Below are 27,771 nucleotides of genomic sequence, written 5' to 3'. Positions count from 1 at the left end.
AGAGAGAGAGAGAGAGAGAGAGAGAGAGAGAGAGAGAGAGAGAGAGAGAGAGAGAGAGAGAGAGAGAGAGCAGAAAACAAATGAGCAGAAAACTCTTATATTTCGAATAAATTGAAGAGACAAAGGAAATATAGTTCTTTATTTCGTGAGTTTGTCAAAATTTAATTAAAAGTCTAAGACCAATTCAGTTATTACATACCTGATATGTATTCAGGTTAATTTGGCTGGTTTTTTGATACGCTGGAGTACAAAAAATTTGAGGATCCTGGCGTCTATTTTCGGAAGCTATCATACGCAACCCAAATAGGTGATTATCTATCCCTTCTCCTTGCATTACCTAATTAGAAACACATGCCCTTTAGAAACCTATACAGTTTTCTGTAAATAATTTAAATATATAAATTTGTTACCTCATTAACTAATTCTTGGTGACATTTAATGGCTGTGTAAAGAGCATTTGCTTTGCTTTGCGGTGAAAGTGTAGAACATTCCATAGCACATACGAACCTTGTAGTTTCTTCTGAGCAACAACGAATTACTTCATTCCTCCCATCTTTGAATTGTCTGATTGATACTAATTGAAATTGCGGCGTTATCGTTAGGTGCAATCTATTGTATGGGAGGAATAATTAAAAGTAATAGATTTAAAATGGCATGGGGTTGTGAAGATATCGACATAATAAAAATTATAATAAAGATACTGCTAGGTAACAACTTAACCCCTAAAATCATACATCTAAAGTAATGTTTTCAGAATTAATATCTCCGTGGGTAAGTTATTTATCAACCTATTCAATTGAATTAGCTAGTTTTCCGTACTAACTCATTTTTTACATTGATTTAAGTTAAAATGGACCATCCATATTAACTCATCTATTTTATGCCCATTATAGGCAGTAGAAATAAGAATTTGAAGAAAAAAGAAAAGAGAAACAAACCCAAATAACAAGATACAGATGGAAGATGCAAAGAGGGCACATCCCTGGCCGGTAGACCGTGGTAAATTTCGAATAAAAGTATTTTATATATATAACTTACGAGCACTTAGACCAGTGATTTCGAGACTCCAGATTTCAGTGATTGTCTGACATGGGAAACTTGAGTTGTTCTACATGAATCGTCCTTCGTTTCTTGGGTTCTTTAACACTCTCTATAGTTACAATATTATGGTCTCTAATTGTAACCACCCTGAAAGGTCCCTCATATCTTTGAGGCTCCTTACCCCTGTTGGAGCTCAGTCTGCGGTACACAATGGTCCCGATGTCAATTGTCCCCACGAAGTCCCGTAAGCCAGCGTTATAACGCTATAGCGCGCCACGCTTTGGAATTTCCCTTCTCTATCTTCTCCCTTACCTTGCTCCATGTTTTTCGGAGAGCCATGCCATTGCTGATAATTTCCTCACCATCAACCGCTGCGTTTCTATAACCTCGCGTGCGCCCTTGGAGACCAAAATGAGTTTCGACGGGAGAGAAACCCGTAACCGTGTGAACGGTATCGCTCTCACCATAGCTGCATCTGGTTCCAGTTTCTTTTCCGGTTGGTAAACCCTCAGGTGATCGCTTAGAGTACTGTGGAGCCGCTCTATACCCCCCTACTTTTAGGATGACCATGTTCAGATGCCATTTAACCTCAAGGGCCTTCACTTCTTCCTTAACGTTGGCATTATCAAATTCCCGGCCTGCGTCCGACGAGATCCGTAAAACTGGAACCATACACGCAGGGCTCCCAGCACCGCCTACGCTGATTTCTCTTGAATCAGGTGTGCCATAGCAGCTTTACTGAAAAGATCGAACACCTTAACCAACTTGTACCCTCTCCAGGTGAAGGTGTCGATCTGCAAGTCTGCGAGTGGTGTGTTCGCGGTGGTCGTTTCCTCTTGCGTTGCCTTGGATGGGTGTCTATCATGCTTGGTGCTCAGGCATACGTCGCATTTCCCTATGGTTTCCTGAATAGTTTTCCGCATCCTCCACCAGAAGTACTTTCGACGAAGAGCTTGATAGGTCTCGTTTAGGCCGCGGTGATTAGTCTTCCCCTGATGGTACGCCAGGGTGACCTCTTTCTGTTCCTCCTCATCTCGGAGGGTTTCCACCATCGTCGAGAAACGAATGAAGGTTCGGTCCACGCCTATTTGTTGCCGTATCCAGAGCCACCGAATCTCCTCCCATACCCGAATCTCCGTTTCCTACGTATAAGTGGTAAGTCCTCCCTGCCTTAGATGCATCATTAAGCGCCCGGCAAATTTGATCATCCCTGACCCCTGATGTCGAAATCCATCTATATCAACCCCGACGTTCTGATCTTCCAGATGATTTGTTGAGCTTCGTCGTTTATTACTTCATCGATCTGCTCCATTTCTGTCGGTCTACCCTCGGTCGAACATTCATCTCCGGATTCATTTCGTGGTCACGCCCAGGTGTAATTTGCATTTCCTCCTCTTCCGGCGTCCATTCTCTCAAAAACTGGCGTACGTCTCCAGACGTGTGTAGTTGCTTCTCTTCTATTGCATTTATAGTGATCGCCCGAGACAGCAGATCACATTCTCCTTTCCTGGCTTGTACTAGATTTCAATGTTGTATTGGCTGAGGAGCTCCGTCCAGCGGGTCACTCTAGCCGAGGATTTCTTTGACCCACTGAAGTGGCCTATGGTCGGTATGCACCCGAAATCTTCTCCCAAAGACATAGGGGCTAAAGTGTTCTAAAGCCCAAATGATTCCTAACAGTTCTCTCTCCAGAGCACTATATCTCGTTTCTGCGTCGGTCAGTCGTTGGCTAGCGTAGGTGTAGGTCTTTCTCCGCCCTCACCCTACAGAGATAAACCGCCTCCAACGCATACTCCCTTGCGTCCGTAGTGATCTAGGAATGTGACCACCGGTTCCCGCTGAAGTGTCTCCATGTATTTCCTAATGTTCTCGACCATATCCGGTGTCAAGACTACCCTATTGCCCTTTTTCAGTAGGTTGTTTAAAGGTACCAGGTATTTCGCCATGGCAGGTACGAAACGCCTGTAATAATTTAGGGAGCCTAATAACCACCTTATTCCCTTCACGTCTTTTGGTATCGCCATCTTCCGGATTGCTTGTATCTTATTCGCATCAGGCTGGACTCCCTGTTTGGAAATAGTGTTCCCTAAAAAATTTATTTGGGATTGTCCCACTATTGACTTCAACCCGAATTTCCTAACCTGTAGGAACACTACATGCAAGTGGGACACATGCTCTTCCTCGGTTTTGCTGAACACTAGAAGATCGTCCATGTACACCTAGCACATGAACTCATCGATTCCTCGCAAAAACTCGTCTATCAGCCACTGAAATGGGATGGGGGCATTTTTCAGACCGAAGGGTATCCTTGTGAATTCGTAATGCCCCCTTTCAAATGTAAAGGGCGTTTTATGCTGGTCGTCCAGGTGCATTTTGATTTGGTGGTACTTGGCTTTCAAATCAGGGGTACTGAAAAATGTCACCAGACCTAGTCTATCCAGGATGTCTTCTAATCCTGATAAGTATGGGATACTTATCGTCCACAGTATTGTCGATGAGGCTTCCATAAGCAATCATCACCCTATCTTCTTGAATGTGCTGCCTCAACGCATGCGGGTACCGCCTTTCTTTTATGTCAGTTTCTCCTGTTTCAAGGGGATTTCATGCATGGTTTGTCCTGTCGCCCCCAACAAGTCTCCTTCTTTAAAGAAAATAGCTGAGTATTCCCTCTTAATTTCCTGTCTCCAACTCTCCGTCCCTGGATTGTACCTTTCCTTTTCCTCCCCTCTAGGCGAAGTTCTTTACAGCTATACCTCCACTTCCCTAACCGAATTTGCCATAGACCCTTGGTGTTCCTAATCCGCGCCCCAGCTTTTCCCAGCAGATCACACCTCACAATGACCTGATATTCGCGGGGCATCTTTTGAACCCGTAATGTCTCTCCCTCTATCCCCCAACTACCTAATTCCATATCTGCCTCCCCCTCTACTGTACAGGGCCCACCCAGGGTGATTAACTACATTGATATACCTGAATATCTATCTGGAATTCTCTCTCTCCTCCACACAGCTTCCTGCGTACAGGTACTCCACACAGGCACTGATTCCAGCTCAGGACAGTATGGGAACTCCCAGTGTCGACCAGGCATCTCACGCCGCTCATTCTGATGATAGGCAGACCGCTGCTCTAACCTGTGATATTGTAAATATCTAGGGTGCGGTCGCCCCTCTCCTGGCACCTTCCTCAACTCTCTTGTATGGATCTTCTTCTTTCGCATGCTCGTCGCCAGCTGCTGGTTGGCGGTTTATTCCTACGTCCTCATCTTCCTTTCACCTCTGTTCCTGAGGCGTCTGATGCTTCTGAAGTTTCACTAGAGGTCTCTCTAGGTCTATAGTCCTCTAGTCTTCTCCACCAAATCCGCTGGAAATTTATTTCCATTGGTTCTCCTGGTCCCGTCTCTGTCCGTCTGTATAAGGGCACTGTCATGCTAGGTGGCCTTAATTGCCGCACACAAAGTACCTAGTGCGGGGGCATTGGGTCTTATCCATGGTATTTGCTGTCATCCATGGTATTTTCCTTCCCTCCTCCATTGCGAATTCTGCCCTGGTTCGGTCGCTTTTCCCTACCCGTAGCTCTATCTTTACCACTATCCCTGGGTTCTCTTCTCTTCCATGATGTTGACGGATTTCTTGTGCGGTGGTACGGTACTCTGTTCCATCCTCCATCATCGACATCCATCCTTGCATCCTCCTCTCTAGCGCTCGCGTCGATCATGTCTTGAGCACATTCCACAAAGTGTGGCCAGGGGTAAACCTTCCCTTTTACTTATCTCCTTTGCCAGTTGCACCTTCATTATGGAGTCGATGAAATTCATCCTCCAACTAACTACATCCGCTCTAAGAGTCTCTCTCATATTTTCTGTGACCAGATTAAACTGGCCTAACAGCGTGACTGCATACTGTCCGTTAGACTGCCCGAGCTTTCTTCTCTCCCGCAGCATGTAGAAAATGTTTTCCTCTGGGGACCATCTGCCTCCCCAATAGGCCTTCTTTAATCTTTCCTTCACTACTGGCTGTTTCCTCGTCTGTCTGAATACGGTTCAAAACACTTCGCTTGATCCGGCATGTGAGTGCTGCCTTGAGGGAAATCGCGTCATTCTTGTCCAGCAGCTCCTCTGAGAACTTGGCTGCCAACCTCTCCATGATGCGATCTCCACCTTTAATGAAGTGATTTAATTCACCGATTTCGCCTGAGAACCGCTCCAGAACTGAGATGGCTTTTATCCTGAGAGGTTGCTGCTCTCACTTTCATTTTAGCCAACATATTGGCGTGAGCAGCCGCGAGCGTGGTCTCTAGTGTGGGGGTAGCACCGGAACCGCTGCCGAGACAGCCGGTGCTGAAGGAACTCCAGGAGCCGGTTGCGCCACTGGGATCTGTAGAACTGGCGGCCTCACTGCGGGCTGTGGTTGTGGTTGAACATCACCATTAACCATCTTGGTAAGAAGAATATATTTAAGAAATGAAAGAAAAGAAAGCCGGAGGAAGAGAGAGAAAAAAAATCCTTGATGGGAGAACAGTTAAAAAAAAATCTTCAATCAGTGAACAGAGTTTCCGGGTCCACTTACGAGCACTTGGACTGAAAGACTAAAAAAAGGAAACAGAATTATAACGCACGCTTACTAGAATGATACTGTCTTTATTCTCTATGTAGTGCTCCTATATGCATTATCAGTGCTTATTTACATAGTGAGTTAGGATTAAGGTTTTATTGAAGCCTTGCCCTACCATAACTGAAACGTAACTTATAAATATATATATATATATATATATATGTTAGCGTAGAAAAATTAATAAAAAAGAAAAAGGATGTCGGAAGAATACTCTCTCCTCTCTCAACGCGTAAACAGCGCTCTCTGCCAAAGAATGATGTAGGTGGTAGTTCATCTGCTTACCCATAGATAGCGCCACTACAGAATCTTCTAATCCACCAAAAGTTAGCGTTTTATATGTTGCGACTCTCGTGGTGTTTTAAAGCTCAGAAATCACTAGCACAATCGACTTAAATGCGCCTCACGCGCATTCTTCTTCTCTTCTCCTTCTAAGGAGACAATGAACAGTAATATACAGTGGATCAGAATATTTTAACTCTATTTTTGAAAATGAGAAGTATTATTTCACTCTGCCCTTCTCTGGATCTCTATTCTTTTCTAAACCTTTCCGAGCGTAACCATATTTAACTTAAGCGAATACATTACGAAGAGATGTTTCTGAGATGATCCCATCAATTTACCTCCTATATAACATACCTTAATTATTGAACATTCATTGTCGAGGCCTTCTGACGTAGAGTACCTCAGCTCTTAGATGGGTGCCAGGACTATTTACAGTAGCTCGATAAGTTAATACTCAACATAATTAAATAAATATTCTTTTCAAGAATTAATGCAGTAGTTAAGCATTTTATTTCGCTTTATCACTCCTAAGTCGTATATGGTACTCCCTTGAATAAGACTTCAAAAATCGTATATCACGTAAAATATCAAGAAGCATTTCTTGAAGGAAAAAAAAATCTACTTAAATTTTTAGAATGGCCCATAATATGGATATACATAAGAGTTACCTGTAATATGCTAATTGAATAGCCATTTGTATATAACTATCTGCACTTATGCTGTTACTGTTTAAGAAATCTATGCCGTAGGGGTTGAATTTGAAACAGTAAAGATCCTGGTTAGCAATTAACCTGAAAAAAAAAATATTGCGTTATTGGTCTCAATAACTAAAACAGTTCTATTTAATTTAGAAAGCGAACCTCTCGAAATTACAACAAGCTCCCTTAATTCGATCTTGAATATATTTATTTATTTCGAATTTAAGTTTTTCTGGTCTGAAGTTCGAAGTTATATGAGATGGCTTAGCAGTTTCCCTAAAACATTGTTAGTAACATAAATTATTATTAAAAAAATAATATAATATTGTTAGAGAAAAACATATAGGTATAATTAGTAACCTGAAATCGATTTCACTAACAGTCTATTCTTAAATATTAATTTCCTTAAAATAAATAAATCTGAAATAGTATGTTGTCCGCCACATCCTGTAATTGTTCAACAATGATATAATTGACAAGAAATACTTTTTTTTTCTAGATGCAGTTTCTTGTATTGTATTTTCTTTTGTTTTTTCTAAGATCTTGTAACCAGCTACATACCATGATAACAATATACTTGGAAGCACATTCGTAAAAAAACTCAGATACAATATAAAATATACGATGGGGCTGTCAGTACACGAACTAAAGGAAAAGCAATGAAGTTCCCCATGTGATCTACGAATTTCATTGCAATGGTCTAAAAAATTAGCAAGAGATGGGCCTCATGAATGTTCCTAATATTGCCCTAATTTCACAATATTATTTTTTTTAAAGTCTCAAATGTCTATAATTTTTAATAAATTTATTTTATTATGTAAAAGTACTGTTTATTTTTATCAATAAAAACCATAAATATAACCTATTTTTCTCAAAAATATGTTTTTGGGGAACCATTAACAAATTATAGGTACATAAACCTTTTCTGTGTAATAGCAGTCAGTTGAGGTACGTTATACGTTGGAAAAGATATAAGGCAGTGCATTGGATTCTTAAGGATGAGCCGTCTCTGATTTACTTTTAGAACTTCTGGAAGAGGAACATGTCGATTGATAATTGGCCTTGGTTTATTGGAGAGGATGAAAAATATGTTACTTTTCCGGAGTCAATATTTTAACAAATTGAATTCTTATACAAATAAAACAACTTTCTTACGATTGTCTCAATTTAACATTAAAATTAACTCAATGTTCTTCATGATTTTTAATGAATTTTAGATGGATTAAAACTAGTATGTTCTTACAAACAAGGTAAAATTTCAAAATGAAAGCAATAAATATAGCTAATATTGTCACTATGCTCAGCATCTTGATATCCGTCTCCGTTATTATTTTTTATCACATACTTGTAATATTCGAGGCTTTCCCCAAAGTGTCTATTTAGAGATGGTTCAACATCCCGAATCTTCCACGAGGACCACTACTGCTCCTGCGGCGAAGGGTTGACCTGTGGCTAACTCAACTTTATCTCCTTCTTTGAAATGGCTTTATAACCAGTCTCTGAGTTGTGGTAGGGTTAACTTCACAATGACGTCATTAGTTAAATTACTTTTCAAAGAAAAGAGATTGGTCGCCGAAGTGACTTGTAATGCCATTTTCCAGGTTTCAGAACAAGATCGTCCACTGTTTTCTAATCCATAACTTTGCTTGCCAGGAAAATTGTTGTTCCCTATTTTGAGAAGAGCTCAAAGTATTATTATACCATCACCGTATTATACCATATCTTATATACGTATTCTTCAAGTTGAACAATTTTGTTTTTCTTTTTCCATACTTCTATAAACGCGGTCTGAGGACAAAAAAGAAAGGCTCAGCATTCGGAAAAAAATTCCAACTCTTGAACATGGGATGGTGCAAGTTTCAACAGCCACAACCCTAATAGCTCATAGTGGTATTGTTGTTCTACCCTCAACAACATAGGTACACCTAATTGTCCTTACTTGGGGGGTATTTAAGCCAATTCGAATAAACAATTATAGACTTCACTGATCCTTGGACTCGCATACCAAGCAAAAACAAAATCCGTGGTTGTACATTGTGGACTAATACTAAAGATGAGATCGAATAAGTAATTAGTTTAGCAGCATCACATACAAAAAAGGAATGAACAAATCGTAGCTGATCAGATTAATCTCATGAGTTTTGCCTTGTCAGCTTTTGGGTTTTTCCTGGTGACCAAACTTTTTCTCCTCTGGTTTAAGCTCCTTAGGTAGGAACCGAAAATTTAGCACAAAATACGCAGAGGCACACGTACACAAACGCAAATAAAGGAATACTAAACAATAACGTGCATCACAGCAAAATGGAGAAGATAGCTGTGTTGTTAACGAGGTGCATCGGAAATGTTACTGTGGGAGATGGAAAAGAGCATAAAATAAACTGGATTTGATGCAGACGGCAAATCTTCTTACCTCATTTCAGAGGGGAATGAGTTTGATATGAGCTATTCCTGAGGTTAAAAAGATATGGAATGAGCGGGTTTTGATTGGAAACGCCTCAATAGCAACCATTCAAAGGTTTCGGAACGTAGTACTGAGTTAATTAATTTAAAATAGCCAATCTAACTTGGTTATTGAATGACATTTCCTTAAGCTCATTTCAAAACCACCTAACTACGTATTCTTTTTTTGTCAATGTCTATATTAAACTCTCTTGTTCTTTGGGTTTTTAGAAGATATTTGGTTCAAATACAACCATATAAAAGATCATAAAATTTTTGGTTTTTCTTTCCAGTAGGGAGAGGTTTACAAAAACCAAAAAGTATCCTGAGGCCGGCACTACTATATGGGGCACCATTGTTTACCCACATATCAGATGGCACCCAGCACCTTCTTCAAAATTTTCAAGATTCGATGGTGAAGAAAATCGTACGCACAGATCATGGAGGAAAAAGGAGCACCCAGAACTGCATCAATTGTTCGAATTACCCGCTGTGCCGGAGTTCATCAAGCGACGACACACCAAATTATTCGATTCACTGCAGTGTACTGTTCAAATGCGTTATTCAACACGTTAACACCTGCCCTCCCTGCGGTGCGTGGCAACACACTACGTAAGGTCACGTAGTATAAGGATTAAGTTTTTATTAGATTTAAGTTTATTAAATTCAGAAATAATGTGTGCCCCAACACAATATTCACTTTTATAAATACGAACTACAAAAATAATATACTCCAAAAGACTCCTTAGAATGTGGATGTTCTATAGTAAAAGGAGAAAAGATATTGTTTACAAACATGTTATTAAAATTTTGTAGAAATTTTGAAAAAAAAGCGTAACAATAATAAGTAACACGTTCAGTATACTTTTAATTCTTATTTCATCATATGGAAGGCATTATAACACTAGCTTCTTGTTTGAAACCTACCCCTTCCTCGGTCTGTTTTCCATGCCTAAGACCCAGCGGCTAGATTCCAGTCTCCTTCGGTTTAACAGGAATATAATCCAGTAGTACGAAGATATCTTCCTGCATGACCTAGCGGCAGTTTCTTCGTCCCTACAGGAATTTTACCCGGTAGGACAAGGTTACTATGATTAGAGAATTGACGACTGTCTCCCCGAAAGTCTTGTCCTGTCTATTCTGCTTCTAATCAACTACCTTATCTATAACTTGAACACGCATTGTTGAGGGCTTCTGGTCAAGAGTATACAATGTAATCATTGGAGTCAGATAAAACACAATCACCTCGATAAGCACCTTTTAACTATTATCATTCAATAGATTCATCCCAAAAAAGATGAAGGCCAGACCCAATGGCAATAAGTATTATCTAATTAAAGTATTAAATAAATCTCATCTACACAGCAGTATCTCAGAAAGTAATTTTTGTGTTTATCAGTTATATTTTGGCTATACTATTGTTCCATGAAATTCGACTGTTTAAGATAAATCGATCTATAATATAGTAGTGTAGTAAGTATATAATAATATCAACATACTATTTAAAGATAAATATTGCATTTACCTACATGTATCTATTTATAAAATTCATGACCATGAGGATTACTTGAATTTCCGCTGGACTTCCCTCGTACGCCAGTCCTACTTCTCCATTTTTTCCTACTATGAACTAAATATTATTATTAAATATTATTGTGCATAGAAACAATCGTATTTTTATAGGAAATAATGCAGAACTTGGTTAGATGTGGAATAGAATAATGTATTTACAGACCTGTAATGTTTTATCAAACCAACGATTGGAACCGCTGTGATTGGGCCCACTCCCGTGAATGCAATGAGCAATAGTTGATGTTGGGATGTTTATCTTTTTGGGAGCTGAGGAAGTATCCAAACAAATTAAAAAAAGAGATTCTTCAATGACTTTTATTGACTCGCAATTGAAATGATCTAAAAAAAATTTACATTTGTTTTTTTTTTTACATTTTTTATCTGTTAATTTTGTATTACTCACATACTTTTTGTTAACTCATTGTAGGCATTATACCAAGTGTCTCGGCACTCACTGGTTAGCAATCCTACTGGAGGACCCTCATTTTTTTCTGTTACAATTTGTTTTAACTGTTCAAATATTGCAGAATGGTTTTGCCATGCCAAACCTTCTTTTACTGTTACCTTGTAGAAGTTATTTTTATAAGCAACAGTTATATGATCTGATTTAGAATTAAAAACAAGGTAATCACTTGTATCATGAGGTACTCTGCATGTTCCAAAAATTGTCTTGTACTGACTCATGTCTAATGGCTGGTCACCAATACATTCTTGAGGAATTTTGTTTCTAAAAAAAAATAAAATAAATAAAAATAAGCTCTGTGACAATTCACTACCATGTTACATTTGTTTAAATTGAAATTTACTCATCCACTAGTTTTTTGAACTGAAGAGCACCTGCAGCTATTTTTGAGGCACATTCTAGAAATTCTTTTTCAGTTTTGTATCTTTGAACAGGAAAACTTAATCCAGTTATTGTATTAAGGATCAATGGATTTCTGTTGTCAAAGTATGCATGTTTTTGCCACCAATCTGTCAACTACATTGTATGAATGTAAGTTTGAGCAGAGATATGTTTCATAACTCTATGTATTAAGGTTATTAATGAATATTCCTAATATTAGCTATAAGATTTAATTTTTCAAATTTATAGGATATTCTTGAATATAAAAATTAAGGAATATTCTTCAATTTTACTATACGATTTAATGTACTAGATTTATTGCATAAATTTACATACATAGAGTAAGTCAAGGGGACAGAGTGGAAACAGCAGGATGGAAACAAGATAACAGAGATAAATGGTAAATAAATAAATAAATAAATAAGAATAAATAAATAAATGGAGGGAGGAAGACGCGAGACATCTGAAGGGGATGTCGGCAGAGGGGCAACCGCACACTACTGAATTATAATGTGAGGGAAAAGAGCGGCGGCCTGCCTATAATGGAGATAGCAGGAGTGAGGTGCCTAGAGGACACCGGCAGTTCCAACACCATCATGGCCGAGAAGCCCTAGAAAAACTGTGTAGTGGAGAGAGGACACACCAGATCCAGAAATGTCAATGTAAATTAATCACCCTGGGTGACCCTTGTGTGGTAGAGGGGGGGTAGAGATAGGTTTGACCCAGTGGGGATTTAGTAGAGAGAACTTGCCGGTACATATCGTTGGGAGCATGCCGAGGGAATACAAAGTGATTGTGGGGTGTGGACCTGCTAGGGAAGATGGGTGCTCAGGTTAAGAATATCAAGGGAAATTGGAGAATTAAGTTGAGGGTAAAATGTACAAATGTCATCGACAAAGAAAAACCAAGGCCGCACGGGTTGGAGCAATCAATCAGGGTTAGGACTGGAGACAGAAGCTTAAGAGGGAATATGAAGATATTTTTTTTTAAAGGAGACATGCTAGGGGCAACCGGGAGGACAGTCCACGAGATCATACTAAAAGAAGATAAGGTTACATGTGTGAAAGAGAGGAGATACCCGCAGGGGCTACTTCACAGGATGTGGTGAATGGAAGAGCTCAAAAGTTTAAAACACCAGAGAATAATTATTGATAGTACATCCCCATACAATAGTCCATTGAGGGCTGTTAAAAAGAAGAGCGCGTCAAGTGAAACTACTAAAAAGTACAGAGTGGAGATAGATTACAGAAAGCTGAACGAGAATACCATAGACGGAAATTATTCGATCCCTAGATTTGAAGACATTTTGGACAGGCTGAGCGGAATGACGGTATTCAGCACATTAGAATTGAAGGCCGGATATCATCGAATCAAAATGCACCCAAAGGTTCAACGTAAGACATGCCTCTTTGGCATGTTTGGCCTCAAAAATGATCCTATACCCTTCCAACGCCTGATGGACGAGTTTTTGAGGGAAATAGACGAATCAGTATGCCGGATTTATATGGATGATCTCCTAGTGTTCAGTCAGAACGAAGATGAACATGTGCAACATTTACACAGCGTAATCCAGAGATGTTGGGACAGGAACAAATAAGTTTTTTGGGCCACACGATTTCCAGGGAAGGAGTTAAACCCGACGCGGATAAAGTCGCAGAAATACAGAAGATGGCAGTGACTAGAAATGTGAAGGGAGTGCGGAGGTTTCTGGAAACTTTGAATTATTACCGGAGATTTGTACCAGAAATGGCCGAGTACCTCGTTCCACTCAACAATCTACTCAAGAAAGGTAATCATCACTCTGATGGTGGAAAACAATATCAGGCAGTGCATGGAGAAGCTTCAGCAGGAGCCGGTGCTTCCTTTCCCAGACTTCACCCTGCAATTCACTATCACTACAGATGCGAGGAAGTACGCACAAGCACGGTGTTGTCTCAGGAGAGTGAAGAAGGAGATCGCCCAGTGGCGTATGCCAGTTGGCGCCTGACAGAGACGGAGACCAGATACAGTGTTGACCTCTTTAGCCCCTATGTATTCGGAAGAAATTATAAATCTGCAATGGGTGGGAAAGTTGAAGGAGTCTTTGGCCAGGATTACACATTGGAAGGAGTTATTGCGGCAGTACAATATGGAAATAACATAAAAACCAGGCAAAGAAAATGTAGTAGTTGATTGGTTGTCTCGAGAAATTATAGCAAATGCAGTAGAACAGGAGGCCGGAGAATCGTCTAGGTAATTCCTGCGGGAGTGGACACCAAGAGAAGAAGAAGAACAGAATTTGGTGGAGGAAGATAATAGAGAGGAATCTTCGTCCAACGAGAGCTCGGAGGAAGGAAGATCAGTAGATATGGAGGAACTTGAGGACATATCAATGACAAGTGGCGACAGATTGTATGGAAGACAAAAAGCACTGGATTACTCAAAGTTGAGTGTAGCAAGTTTGGGAGGAGCAATATCACTACGATTTGTTGCAGCCAGGCGTGAAAAATGACTAGATCTGTAGATCATTGAATAATGTTTCGAAACCGAGAGAAAGGTGTTACCTGTACGTTGGGAATGAAACCATTTGGGAGAAGATCAAGCGGTTACGGCACAGCGAACAAATAGGGATCGATAGAAGGTTCATCCGCTGCAAGCAAATGGTGGAAACCCTTTAAGAAGACAAACGGCAAAAAGAGGTGACTATAGCATATCACCAGGGAAAGACAAATCACCGTGGAATCCCGGAGACCCTGCTAGCGTTAAAGAGAAAGTACTTTTGGTAGGAGATGAAGAAGACAATCACGGAGGTTGTAGGAAATTGTGAAGTTTGTCTACTCAAGAAACATAACCGAAACCCACCAAAATGGGACTACAGGAGACACCTACCGCAGATGCACCACTTAACGATATGTAGATCGATACATTCACATGGAGAGAATTTAAATGGATCACCATAATTGATCTCGTCGTTCGATTCCTCCTCGAACTTTCGGATGCCCCGGCATGTTGAAATGCCATACCACCTCCAGAATTTTCATTTCTTCCCGGATTCTGACGTTGTCTAAGTCCCTCCCTTATTCTAAGGATATTCTGTCCCGTACTCCTTAAAATTGGAACTACACACGGAAGGCTTTTTAAGCGGCCTCTGATGATCTCTATGACGCACGCGTACCATCAAGGCAAGACCAATCAAAGGGGGCTTAGTGAAACCTTGCAGGCGCTACGGCGGCGGTACTGGCAGAGGATAAAGCGGACTATCCAGGCTTCCATTGGATCAGACTCAGACTAGAAGGGACTAAAGTTTAGCACCTTAAACTTTGCACTAAAAGATTCCGCTTTTGTTTTTGTACACTTCCATACAAAAATTCGTTGTTTTTTCTGAATGTCGTATTTTTACAATAGCTATTGTGCATTTCTGTTAGAAAATGATTCACTTTTTTCCTAAACTATACGAAAGGTACTGTTAAAGCCACCTCAAATCGACTATGTCTTTTTGTTGGAAGGCTTTAAAATGAACAAAAAAACAAACTGGCTCGGATTAAACATTTATTTGGTTCAATTTAAACATTTGAAAAACTAACATAAACAAAATATACAAATAAAAATAAAATGGCCTTTCAGATAAAAATAAAATAGTTCGATAAATTATGAAAACGAAAATAAAATAAACTAATTTACAAATAAACAAATTAATATATATAAAATAAATACTAGTCGACGCGAGCTGCTCTACTCCGATAGGTTAGAGGAAGAGTGCTGCCGATATGTGTAGGTCCCAGTTCTGGTAGCTAAATAAACCGCTGCAATGGTCCAGAGTTGATATAGTGGCTCATTGATGGTCCAAATATCCAACAGTCGCATTAAGGTTTTAGGCGAGCCGACGAAATGAACGCAGACAGGGCTGGTTCCACACGTTCCTGGCCACTAATTATCCGGAACTCATATTAAAGTCGACACACAGAAGTGGTCTGGTTCCGAACTGTAATGGTGTTTAACTCACTTAAAATGTCCAAAATATTAAATTATAAGGGCAGACAGGGCTGCTTAGACGCTACCACCGCCACTAATTAGCCGGAACACATATTAAAGTCGAAACACAGAAAAGGTCTGGTTTTGAACTGTAATGACGACTAAAACATTCAAAAAATGTTTAATAAAATAACATCAACCAAACGCAGACAGGGCTGCCTAAAGACGCTACCACGGCCACTAATTAGCCGGAACTGCCATAAAAAAAAACTAAGATGGTCGGTCCGTTACTAGGTGATGCCTTAGCAACAATCATCAGCCCCTAGGAACTGTCTCTATTACTCATTATAATACACAAATATAATTACACATTTTTCTTATCAAATAACTAAATCTAAATAAAAATAAATGTAACTAAATTAAATACTAATAAAACTCAAATACTATTTACAAGGTAATTATATATTATGGCGTTAACTGCTAAATTAAATGTCCTTGGGTAGTAAGTACTGAACTATTTAAGTTGCATGCCAACGGATGTTATTTTACTGAAGAAAATCCTAAAAATTTTGCTAATTTTTCATTCAGTGTTCAATATCTTGAAACTACTATTGAGCACTGAATTAAAATAGGGGACTCAGCATAGGCTATAAAGTGCGTTATGTTTCGATTGTTTTCACATGAATGTCTTACCTAAGTGTAAGTATAACCAGTTTTACCCCTTTAAATGTATAGGCCTGCAGTTCTGTTATTTATCCATTGTTGCGGTATTGTATTCAAAGTTAATGAAAGGGTAAATTAGCAACTATCCCAGTGTTAGATTATTTTTTAATAAAACGCTTCTATTTTATTTTAGTGCTATCGATATGATATGATAATCGAATTTCAGCATACTCCTTATTGGGCCATCAAGTTCGAGATGAATCAGAATTGCTGGACGGATCTGCTGATGTTTAGGGATCATAAACAAGTTTTTTATAAGATTGCTTACGAATAGTGGCGTACTAGCCAATACTTAGAAAGTAGAAATTTACTGTCAATCCGATTGACAGAGTAGGAGGCAATGGCGTGCTAAAGGGTACAAGCCTGTGGTAGGGAATATGCTTTACTAATATTATCCCTAATATAAAATTAGAATGGGAAGGATCTATGGAGAAGGAGAAGTATCGTATCTAACGCGAGAGTTTTCACTTGTTAGAGTTTAAGTATATTTGTGTTCACACATTTCTCTAAAGTGTACATTTAACATCATAAAAAATAAAAATTTCTCTAAACCGAGTATTATTTACCCAATTATCCATTTTTTCTGCTCGTTCTAAAATTAAGCATTGAAGAAATTCGCCCTCTCCACCAGGAGCTCCAAAACATTTTAGTATTTCTTCTGAACAGCAGTATTCTTCTGATGATAAAAATGGTTTAGTTGATCTTAAAAATTCAAGGTAACATTAATTTCTCTTTGAAGTGCCATTTGTTATTAATAAATTTTATTAAGATTAATTTTAATTTTTTTAAACGTATTTACAAAATATCTTAGTTTTTATTTTTACCAATGGCTAAACGGCCCATAAAATATGGGATTTACAAGTTAATAAATCACATTATGATTGAGCTGGAGATTCGGGAACATGTCTAAGTTTACCAAGGCATAACCATATTTATTTGTGAGGACTATGTTGTTAGGACATTCTTGAGACAAGAAATAAATTAATAAAAACTGGTGGTTGGTGCACCGGGGGCACGGACCTGTGTATAACTTGGATACGCCCACGTTTAATGGCAATTTTTTCTTTGAGAATATGTTCCAGTCTTTTTTGAACTTTAAGAAGTCCCATCGGCTCCACTAAACCATCAAATTCCTCCAGAATCCAATCCTTACAGTCCAAAATCCTTCGTAAAATCCTTAATGCTCCTTACTTTGTCACAAATCAAGTCATCCATCAGGACCTCAATGTTCCATATGATGCCGATTTGGCCAGATTCAGATACCGTTCCTTCCATAACAAACTTCTCAACCACCCAAATTCACTTGTTTCTAACCTGGCTTTTCCTTCATTACCTAATAATCCTCCTAGGCGTCTGAAAAGAAGATGGCCTCAAGATCTTCTCCTCTAGAAATGTTATTGGAGTTCTATCAGTGGGTAGATTCTCCACATGTTTGTATCATGTCACTATGTCACAGTCGACATTTCAATCATATGTTTTTATTTTTGTAATTAAAACAGCTGTTAACAGTTAGTTGGTTAAAGCACTTCATGAGGTGGGCTTTCATTGTATATGGGTGCTGTTGGTTTATGAAAATGAACTGTTAAACATCGAGACAAGCTGATGGGGACTCCCAGGCAGGTTACTTCATGTTTTTTGAGGAATTACATTTGTTAAATTGTAAACCTTCACCCACTAAACGGGGACTCGATTCCCCACCGGCCCCCTCAGCCATTATTTTTGAGCCTAAAGAATATTTTATGATGCACCAGATTTGTAGGTTTCTGGTGCTTTCAACCACCCACCGACTCACTGCCACTGTTTAGACTCCGATTCTAATAATAATTCTAATAATTTATTTATTATGGGGTACATAAACAGTACAAAAACCTCGTACAGAGTTAGCCTGAAAAATAAATTAAATAAATAAATAATTGCAGTAATTTTACAAAAATGATGAGTTAAAGATAATTTATATAAACTAATAACAAACAAAATGTCCAAGGTGGGATATCTACATTCGTCAGATTAAAACAATAAACCAAAAACGTCACTTCATTATAATAATATAAAAAACAAAACAAAAACTATACATCCTATTGTGAAGGTGTATCCAAAAATAACCTCTAAGCAAAAGGTTTTGCTAATATATCAAATCATGAGTATTTTGTTTTCTATTCATTATATAATATTAGAGAGTTAATAATATTATCTTTTTTGTTTCTGTTTATTCTATAATTATAGAAGATTAAAATTTTTCATATTTAAGCATCTTTATTTTCTGTTTCCCTTGTTTATTATTATTTCTGTAATTAGGGAAAAGGTCCTTTTGGTTTGCATAAGTATTTTGTTGTTTTTATAACACACATATTTTTGTAATGATAGGAGGTTATAGTTTATTTCATTTTATTTGTTGACATTTAATACTATTAAATTTGTGTGTCAACTGAAAAGCATATCTTCTTATATTACTTTATTTTCAATATCAATTTGGTTCTTTGGGGTTTTTATTTTATGGTCCTCCATCCTATTATTAAGATCGAATCAGCAATTAGGGTTTTTTTTACTCTTGTGCACAGGTTGGTATATTTTCATTTACGAAAAACCCCTCACCCCAACAGTGTTTGTACAGCAAAGAACAATTATACACGTATAAAAATGTAACCCAGACATGCTTTCCATCTTTCCCACAATCACTTTTCCAAAATCATGCCATACATCTTGCAGAATACAAATTTAAGGCAAAATAGTAAAAGATAACTTTATTGTTAACCAACGTTTCGCCCCACTCTGCAGGGCTTTGTTAGGGCTGTCTGATGATAGTACGAAGCATAACTTGAGTTGACCGCCACCCGGACTATCTTCCTCCAATCTACTTCATACGTTCAACTATATTCTTCCAAAACAATATTTAATGCTAATTTAATCTACTTGTGAAGAGGAACATAATTTGTGAGGAATTACTAGAAGCCATCCTAGCCAGCTGTGAACAACAAGTGACTCTACAGCCAAATATTAAATAAATATATTCTGTTATTATTATTAAATTAAATTAAGATTATATTGATTAATTATTTTATTTTATGTCGAAATTGCACTTCTAGTGTAAATTACAGATGCTTTCTCTTATAGTAAAATATTTCGAACTTTTCTGAAAATTATTTTAAATATATATGATTCTAAAGTTTATTTTGTACTAATATTAAATAAATAAAATTTTGTATACAGATGTGTATTATGTAATGTTTCCATAGCAATCAAATAAAAACAAAGCAACACATGAAACTTATTACACATGCTTTTACTAATAAGTTTCATGTATTTTATATGAATGATGTACTAATTTATTTTAATGAAGGGTACGAAAAAAAAAATAAGCTGGAATTTATAGTTTAAATAAAAACAAATTTTATAAAAATATAAACATTATAACATATACAATTCATTTATTAATTATTTATTGTGAAGAACATAGTGTACATAGAACACAGTATATCGCTTATCCTAACTGGTTGACTATAGTATTAATAGGATGATTTCGGTAAGCAGTTAACTCACGTGAGAAATTTCTTTAGGGTATCTAGGAGTGGTGGAACTGGAAAGCAAGGCAGAGAGGAAAATTTCTTTGAGATGAAAACTTTTTTTTTATGTAGAGTGCAGCTAAGTTTCTTTAAAAAATGTGAGCTACCCATAGGCTTATATCAGTTCTTCGAAAACTTTTCCTGACCTATGAAAATCAGCGTACATTAAAATAATGAATGAAATTTTTCTTGATAATATTCAACGACTTTTATAGACTTTTTTACTCACATTCAAAACATATTTTGTCTTGTTTATGCCCAAATGGAAGAGTAATGTGATCACTCCTGAATTGTTTTCTCAATTTATGAAATACACAAATAGCACTGATACTATTAACAAGTAGAACACATATCATTAACCAAACTATAAACATTCTAAACAACCATTATTAGAAGAACAGGAATTATCTGGAAACATAATACAAATAAAGATTGTAGGATATTATAACACATGTTAATAAGTTAAATAAAAAAAAAGTCGCAGTTAAATAAAAAAAAAGAGACAGTGTTAAATATTAAAGCTGAAAAATAGGTATAGAATAAATTAATGATTCAATCTTTTAATCCATAAAACTAGTTTTATAAAAAAACACAAATAACAAATTTGAATCTTCAAAATATGGTATTTTTTAATGGAAGGTAGCACAAGCAATTTATCTTGGAAATATTACATAATTGGTGGGCCAAACATAACTAAAAAGAGGTTTTGAAAAAACGTAAAATGAATTTTTTTTTTCTCTCCCGATTTTTAGAAACACTAACCCTACCATCTAACTTAGCTCTTGAGGACTATATTAAGGGAGCCAATCAGCATCATTGCCAGGTTAGAAGAATAAGGATGGAGTATCTGTTACGAACTGGTCAGATTTACTGTCGGAATGGCACTACCAACAAGACCCGATCCGCCAGGGTCCAGGAGGAGGATACCTGGAAAGGCAGAGGTCAATGGATCCCAATCCTTTCTACATTACCTCAGGATAATGGAATCTGCCATGGTCAAGATAGATAAAAACTTCGAATTACTCTCGGTGGTCTAATCCAATTTCATTTTAATACAATAACCTTATTGTTTCAGGGGAAAGATTAACGGACTAGGTGGAACTCAAGGAAAATCATCCATCTGCGTTTATCTGAAGACAACTCGTTTATCTCGGTCTTTAAAGACCAACAAATACTTCCTCTCTCTGAGTGGAGCATGAGAGACATAACCTCCTTGGCTCTGACAATCAAGTTTTGAATAAATAAAATTAAAATTATAATCGGATACTTCTTGTTCCCCATAATTTGGATCCAATTATCAATATTTGAACATACTTCCACGCTACTCAAGAGAGTATTTACAACTCTGAATTGGCAGAGATATCAATACTCACTAACTAGTGTGTTTTGAAACACAGACATTAGTGAGTGATATGAAGCCTTGTTGGACTTTATGGTATCCAAAATGTAGTATTATGTTGAATATAAAAGTGGTATCGATTGTTGGCAATCGATGCATATGTGGTTATCACGTTATCATTGGAAACAAAGATAACCTTGTCAGTGGAATTAAGGTAGTGTGTGTCGTTGAATTTTCTTAATCGAAGATTGTTTTTCTACACTTGCGTTTTTAACTTATACTATTCGCTGTTAAGAAAAAAAAATATGGCGATGAGGATGGGATATGTTCATCGAAGTTGAAAAGACAAGTGTAGGAAAACAATCTCAGATTAAGGAAATATAACGAGAAGCAAACAATAACTTTATTTCAACAAAAAGGTAAACATTCTCCCAATGAAAGCATAAATCACATTTGCAACGAATGCTAACAATCGTGACCTTTTTTATATTTAACACATAGATTTAGAAATACTTGACAGGAGTAGTGAAGCTATCTTCGTAACAACAGCAAGAAGCGAGATATTAGATATAACACCTACATACCTCAAGCAGCATAAATGCACTTGACAAAGGATACTTGGTCCTACCTAGTGGAGACCACTCTAGAAGGAGAAGACATTTTCCAGGGTGTAAGAATATCAATTTAGAGAATCCTTCAATTATGGACTCCTACAGACATGCTAGTACTGAAGAAGATTGGGTTTGAGCGGATTCGTATCGTTACGTGAAAGGTCATGAAAGTGGGTGGAAAGGAAGATATAAGGCCCCCCAATACCGTCGTACTTCTTCCATGTATTATCAAACCAGAACTTAATAGTCTATTGTCTTTTATTGGAGTAATGCTTATAGCGTCACCTGTATAAGGGTGTATATCAGAGTCATGGAGAAAATCACTAATGGCTTTCATTCCTGAGGTTAGTAAGGAGAACTATAATGTTGTTAAATCCTGTCAGCCTTATAACCTTAATCTTTTTTAAAATCCTGAAAAGGTGGTACCACCGGTGCTACCACTTGATCCCCTTCAGTCTATCATCAACATGTTTCTCTGCTAGAAAAATTTGAGATTGACACATGAGTCCACATTAGGACTCTTTTACGTTGAAAGAGCATTTGATATAACAAATCCTGAGGCATTCTGAAAAGGCTTAAAAGATATATCAGTTCCTAGATTATTATTAACTAAATATAGTTAATAATTTTTACCTTTAGCCTTCCATTACTCCTTATTCAAGTTATTACTGTAAATATTCTGATTTTTTTAAAAACATCAAAATATACACTATGTATAACAACAAATTACAACATCTGTTTTGTAAAAACACTTAAGAGTTGTGTGATGTGTCAAGAGACATCCTGGTTTCTTATCTTATAACCGGTTGTTTTTGACTTTATCTGCAGGGACATTTTCAGAAAGGTTCTCTAGTTACATATAAAACTGTTTTTTTTTTAACCGCTAACTAAATATTATCCATTATAACAATTATTATGTCACTTGCTTGAAATAAAATAAAATAAGCTTATGGTTGGCACAGAAACACCCAAAAATTTGCCTTACCATCACTCATGGAACAGTGCTCGATATAATATATATAATATAGTTTAATAAATAACATACCTAATGGATTAAAGACATCTTAATATTAAGCTGAAGCAAAAAAAACTGTTCCATTTGCGCGCGCACGTACTGTTGTCATGACAACCACATATGCTGAGTTCATAAACGTTGCACTTATTAAGAAGTTTGTAAGTGTAACATTGTTGAGTATGTTTAACTCTTTGACTCTCGTCAACATTACTTTATGTAATGTGTCTTTATTTCAACTGAAATTAATTTCTGCATTTTCCTTATTTTTTGTAAAATGTTCCTCAAATATGGTAGTTTTTTTTTTTGTCATTTATATGAAAATTAAACAGCAGTCTACGAATGAATTTTTTATCAAAGCTGTCAATAATAACTAAGTTGGAGTTTTAAAACAAGGTTTATCACCCCTCTCTACAACTTCATCCTCTTTTATAATGTTTTTCAAAGTGTGTTTCAAGACACCAGTAGCCTGGGAAACTCTTTTCATAACAGATAAAACATGGGGTGGACCTTTCTCAGCCTCTGTTTTCATGATTTTAAATGCGTTCATAATTACGTTTTTGGTTTGAGAATGGATCGTTTTCCCTCTAACCAGATTACTTCACTTAAGTTATACTATTGTGATATTAATGAATAATAGTTTTGAAAACAATGATACCTGGAATTTCTATTTGTAAAGTTGTAGAAATACGTCGAGGAAAGATGAGGAAGTCCAGTCAACTGAATTGGTCTGTTCCAACAACCACTTCTGACTATCCAGAACTGGATGGAGTATGCGCAGTACAGGATTTGGGAGGGAAAAACACGTACTATTCAGTTCCCAACAGTCTGAACTGGTTGTTGGAACAGTCCTCAGACCAAAGGGGTGGGAGAACGTTTGCGACTACGCATCTATTTTACCCACAGGCAAACCCATCTTCGATATACCTACCAGCAACTCGCGACACTATTTCGTGAAAACGGACACCCTGGAATCGTGATATTATGTAGTACAACTATAGAACCAAGTATGGCATTGTAATGAAATTTGGTTTATATGGGTTTGTGGACATTGAAGAAGACATTAACAAAAAAAAAAACTCTAATTTTATTTCTTATAATTTTATACAGCAAGGTAAATTAATATATGATATAAGTTAATATTTAATAATTAATATAATATTCTATATAAATGTCAATCCGAAACTCATTTTCAATACTGCTTACATCACTGGACTCACTGGTGTTTGGTCGTTTTGCCATTTTTATAAAAAAATAAATAAATAATGATTATAAAATGAAAGGAAGGATAAAGAAATTGTTTGGAAATTACTAATGGTAAATTATGAAATCACAGCATTGTCTTATTACTGCAGAGATCTTTACTATTAGTCGCTTAAATACGAAGTGATTTCTCGTAGTTTCTTTACTCAATATCGGATTTCTTTATCATCTTATCGTTTCCCTAACGTTGAACTATACTCGTATACACTTGTTCCAATCCTACATATTTCTCAACGGATTAGAGAAGTGTATAATCCGTTGTGAATAAACTTCGCACCTAAAACCGGTTGATTTATTTATCATGCATCTTGATATTTTAATCTGTTTTTTGTGCCATTTAAATAGAAATATGCGTTTCTTAAAAATTGCGGTGGAATAAGTTCATTCTCCGTAATCGCTAACAAACTTTCATTTCCCCTCAGAGGGGGCAAGAGTGGGGTTAATAGACTAATATTTATTTATTATTTTATGAAAAAAACTTTTTGTTTATTTTTCAATGAATCAAAAAGGGTAAAGAAAAAAAAATCGATTTGCAATGTCCCTACAGATGGGTTCACGCCAGGAACATTGATGCCAATACATGAGTTAGGACACCATACAGTAGATTTTTCATCTTCTCACTTTTCAAAAACGGCTTTAGCGATTTTGATTAGACTCGAAATGTCAATGGACAATTAAATGGTCAATAATACCAGCTAGATCTCATTCTCAAAGTTGGCTTGAATTTCAATCAAAACAGTGTCATATCCGAATTTATTTTGCGTTTATGATGTTCTGCACACATCTACTACTCCTTCAAATTGAGTTAGAAGGTGGGTAATTTGTATGTGAATATAGCTGGTATAAGAGAAATGTGTATATATATATTCAATGTATTGGTGAAGTTTATTTTGATATAATGTAGCCAGTGACTGTTGCTTTCATTAATTTATGATGATTCGTAACAATCTTAATATTTTATAACCAATCTGAGCAGGCCTTTGATGAAAATTGGACATTAAATGTTTAAAGGACGTAATAACCATTACAAAGTGTATTGTTAAGATGAAGTTGTCTGTAGATATCTAACAATTGGAAGTTAAATATTTATTTAATTTATTGGAAGATCGTTGATTGACCGGTGTGGTAAGAATAATACAATTGTAAAAAAATATTGCGAGCCAACGTTTCGCCCCACTTTACAGGGCTTCATCAGGGCTAAAAAAGATACAAACAACTAAAATAATGAAACAAAGTAAGAGAATAGATAACCTGAAATAAAAGTAAACTAAGTTATGGTTGAAAATGATTTACAATGTGTGAAAGTTTATATAAAAATGAGCAAAATTAAAAAAAAAAAATCTACAGTAAAAAGTATAAATAAAAAACAATTGCAAAAAATATCAGACAAAATGAAAACAGAAATAATAACAAATAAAAAATTAGTTAAAAGAAAAATATAATTATAACTGTATAATTATATAGTGTACTGACACACTATAAGACGAAAATAAGGGAAATAAGAATAAAATAAAGGTCAAGAAAAAAAAAACTTTTCATAATTTGTCTTTATATTTTCTTAGAACTTATTACAACAAAAGTAATGTCAGTGCACTAACAGTCTCGTTAAATGTCACGTTTAACTAACATATTTATGCGCCTTGACAGTGAATTGTAGCAAAATATCAACCTTACCAACTGTAATGACGACAGGCGGGAAAACAATATTCTTGTATAACTATCCAAAAATATAAAATTATATCTGGCCTGAGCCTTTAAAAATGAATCCATCCTGGGCCCCAAAAACAAATTCACCCCAGGCCTAAAAATATATATATCCTGGGCCACAAAAGGTACCTATCTTCTAAAATCTAAGAAAAAGTGATAACTTGTTACTAATAGAAAAAGTCTCTAATGATTAACAAAACATATTATTAGTTGACGCACAAGCGCTCTACATATAACCTAAAGCCATTTTACTCGAAATATCTGAATCCCCTGAAAGTGAAAAATACCCGGAAATCGGGTACAAATATCGAAACTTATTCGTTTTAAGACAAGGTGTTATTGCATATCTCCTTAAACATAATAGTGGATCATTACTGAAGTTGCCCGCAATAATATAAACTTGGTATAGAATTCGGGCGCCTTACAGATCTGAAAGAAACTCAAGACTCTTCCGAAAAAAAAAAGTTAATATGCTTTTTAATGTTTACACATACCGATGGAAAGAGCTTTTTGTACGATTACATTCAAGGAAGCAGACGGAATTTACTTGCAACCATCTGTAGGGTATAATGAATGAAAGGCACCAGAGAACTATACCAAGTTTCATTATTTATAGCAAACAACTTCAGTCATGACCCACTAATATGTTTAAGGAGATATGCAATAACACCCTATTTTTTATAACGAATGAGTGTGTAGGGAAGGGTTATTTCTGTAGACGCTTTCTTTTTTTTTGATTAAATTCTTTTTTATTTATTGTTCTCAATACATCCTGACTAATTTTATTCTTAATCCCTTTTCACACCCTTTAACACGTTATTCCAATGTTTCTTATTACTTAATTACCCGATCATAATACCAGTGCCAAAAACTTTATTCATTTGATGATACAATCCTCACTTATCACTTTTCTTGTATAGTGGCACATCTGACAAAAAACTTTTTTTTGTATTTGAGGTATTCCATAGATTGTACTGTAAATTGGAGCTTATCTGTGGCAACTCTAATAGCTTTAGGAAAGTATCTAGGACGACCTCAGTAAAGAGAGTAGCCGCAGATTCCGGTACTATCTTTTGTGTACGTCCAATTCTAAATAAAATCAAAACTTTGTAGTTTGTCAGATGCACCACTATACAAGCAAAGCAATCATATGTTTAAACAATATTTGAAACCATGTAATACGTCATAATATATTTTTATTTCAAGTCAGGAACATCGATTGGAAGACATAGTACAGTCACTCAACCTCTATTGATTTTAAAACCAAAAAAGATTCGTAATTTGAGATCTGAGAACCACAACTACGTAAATTGTAGTTTAACATTGTATTCAAATAGTTACTAAATTAAAAATGAATATGTAAATAATTCTTAAGTTAAAAAAATTGGATCTTTCAATGTCAACAAGTGTCAAATTCTTTCATAGTTTGTTTTTAGAAATTCTTTTTTTTCTATTAACAATGAGAAGGAGTTGATTAATTCAAATGAACAAAATCGAAGGAACTTTGTAGTAAACTGTTATGGAAATTCGGTATTAAAACCATCTGTCTATTCCAGTCACAATAGTACCACAATTAAAAACCAATAAATTGTAAATTGACGAGTTTAATTTAAATCGTTAGAGGAAGTGTTTTAGAAAATTTCGAAAGAAACACAACATAGGTAATATGTAGCAGCCTATAAACTTAAAGGCATTTCCGGTAAGTATATTTTAGCGAAAACCTTACTGTAACATCTAAGAGATACATACACCTACCATAAAAAGGTAATTTCAGTTTCATACAATTTTTTTATTTTTGAGCAAGGTTTTTCACATAGACACATTATTTTACAAACTCTCAACTCAGGAAGCCTGTAAACAAACGTGCGTTTTAATTGAAAACTTAAGTTCAAAATTTTCCATAATCGCAATACTATCCCCTTACTGTATACGCCATATATAGATAAATGAAGGTTAAAATTATTAATTTTATTTTCAAGTTATATAAAGAAAAAATCTAACTTTTCTTTTTTTTTTTTTATTATATGTGTTAACGCCATAATATAATTACGCTGTAAATAATTTTAAATAGTATTTTTAGTATTTAGTTTTATAGTTTTAGTTATATAGTTTTATTAGT

The 27,771-nt window shown here is 36.2% G+C and overlaps 1 protein-coding gene across 9 annotated transcripts in view; it reads right to left on the bottom strand.

Annotated features, from left to right (window-relative positions):
• The window catches only part of LOC106683701 (carnitine O-acetyltransferase), a 48,969-nt gene extending 26,131 nt beyond the window's left edge, over nucleotides 1-22,838 (bottom strand). For 2 of the 9 annotated variants that reach the window (XM_067051788.1, XM_067051791.1), the window contains exons 1-12: nucleotides 22,716-22,837; nucleotides 19,950-20,128; nucleotides 19,698-19,866; nucleotides 16,727-16,862; nucleotides 11,449-11,621; nucleotides 11,050-11,369; nucleotides 10,806-10,981; nucleotides 10,600-10,700; nucleotides 6,794-6,907; nucleotides 6,602-6,724; nucleotides 411-609; nucleotides 200-337 (exon numbers count right to left, since the gene is read on the bottom strand). In XM_067051788.1, the coding sequence (XP_066907889.1) occupies nucleotides 200-337; nucleotides 411-609; nucleotides 6,602-6,724; nucleotides 6,794-6,907; nucleotides 10,600-10,700; nucleotides 10,806-10,981; nucleotides 11,050-11,369; nucleotides 11,449-11,621; nucleotides 16,727-16,862; nucleotides 19,698-19,831 (1,614 nt within the window). In that variant the 5' untranslated portion in view covers nucleotides 19,832-19,866; nucleotides 19,950-20,128; nucleotides 22,716-22,837. Of the gene's footprint in view, nucleotides 1-199; nucleotides 338-410; nucleotides 610-6,601; nucleotides 6,725-6,793; nucleotides 6,908-10,599; nucleotides 10,701-10,805; nucleotides 10,982-11,049; nucleotides 11,370-11,448; nucleotides 11,622-16,726; nucleotides 16,863-19,697; nucleotides 19,867-19,949; nucleotides 20,129-21,955; nucleotides 22,182-22,303; nucleotides 22,628-22,715 lie in introns of those variants that run through there. The other 7 variants (XM_067051789.1, XM_067051790.1, XM_067051796.1 and 4 more) reach the window with 7 other exon arrangements.
• Nucleotides 22,839-27,771: the final 4,933 nt, after the last annotated feature.

Source organism: Halyomorpha halys, unplaced genomic scaffold, assembly GCF_000696795.3.
Source record: "Halyomorpha halys isolate HHAL.00 unplaced genomic scaffold, Hhal_1.1 Scaffold505.1, whole genome shotgun sequence".
Classification (NCBI taxonomy): Eukaryota; Metazoa; Arthropoda; class Insecta; order Hemiptera; family Pentatomidae; genus Halyomorpha; species Halyomorpha halys.
Note: the sequence above shows the minus strand (reverse complement) of the source record. Positions and strands in the feature narration are given on the sequence as shown.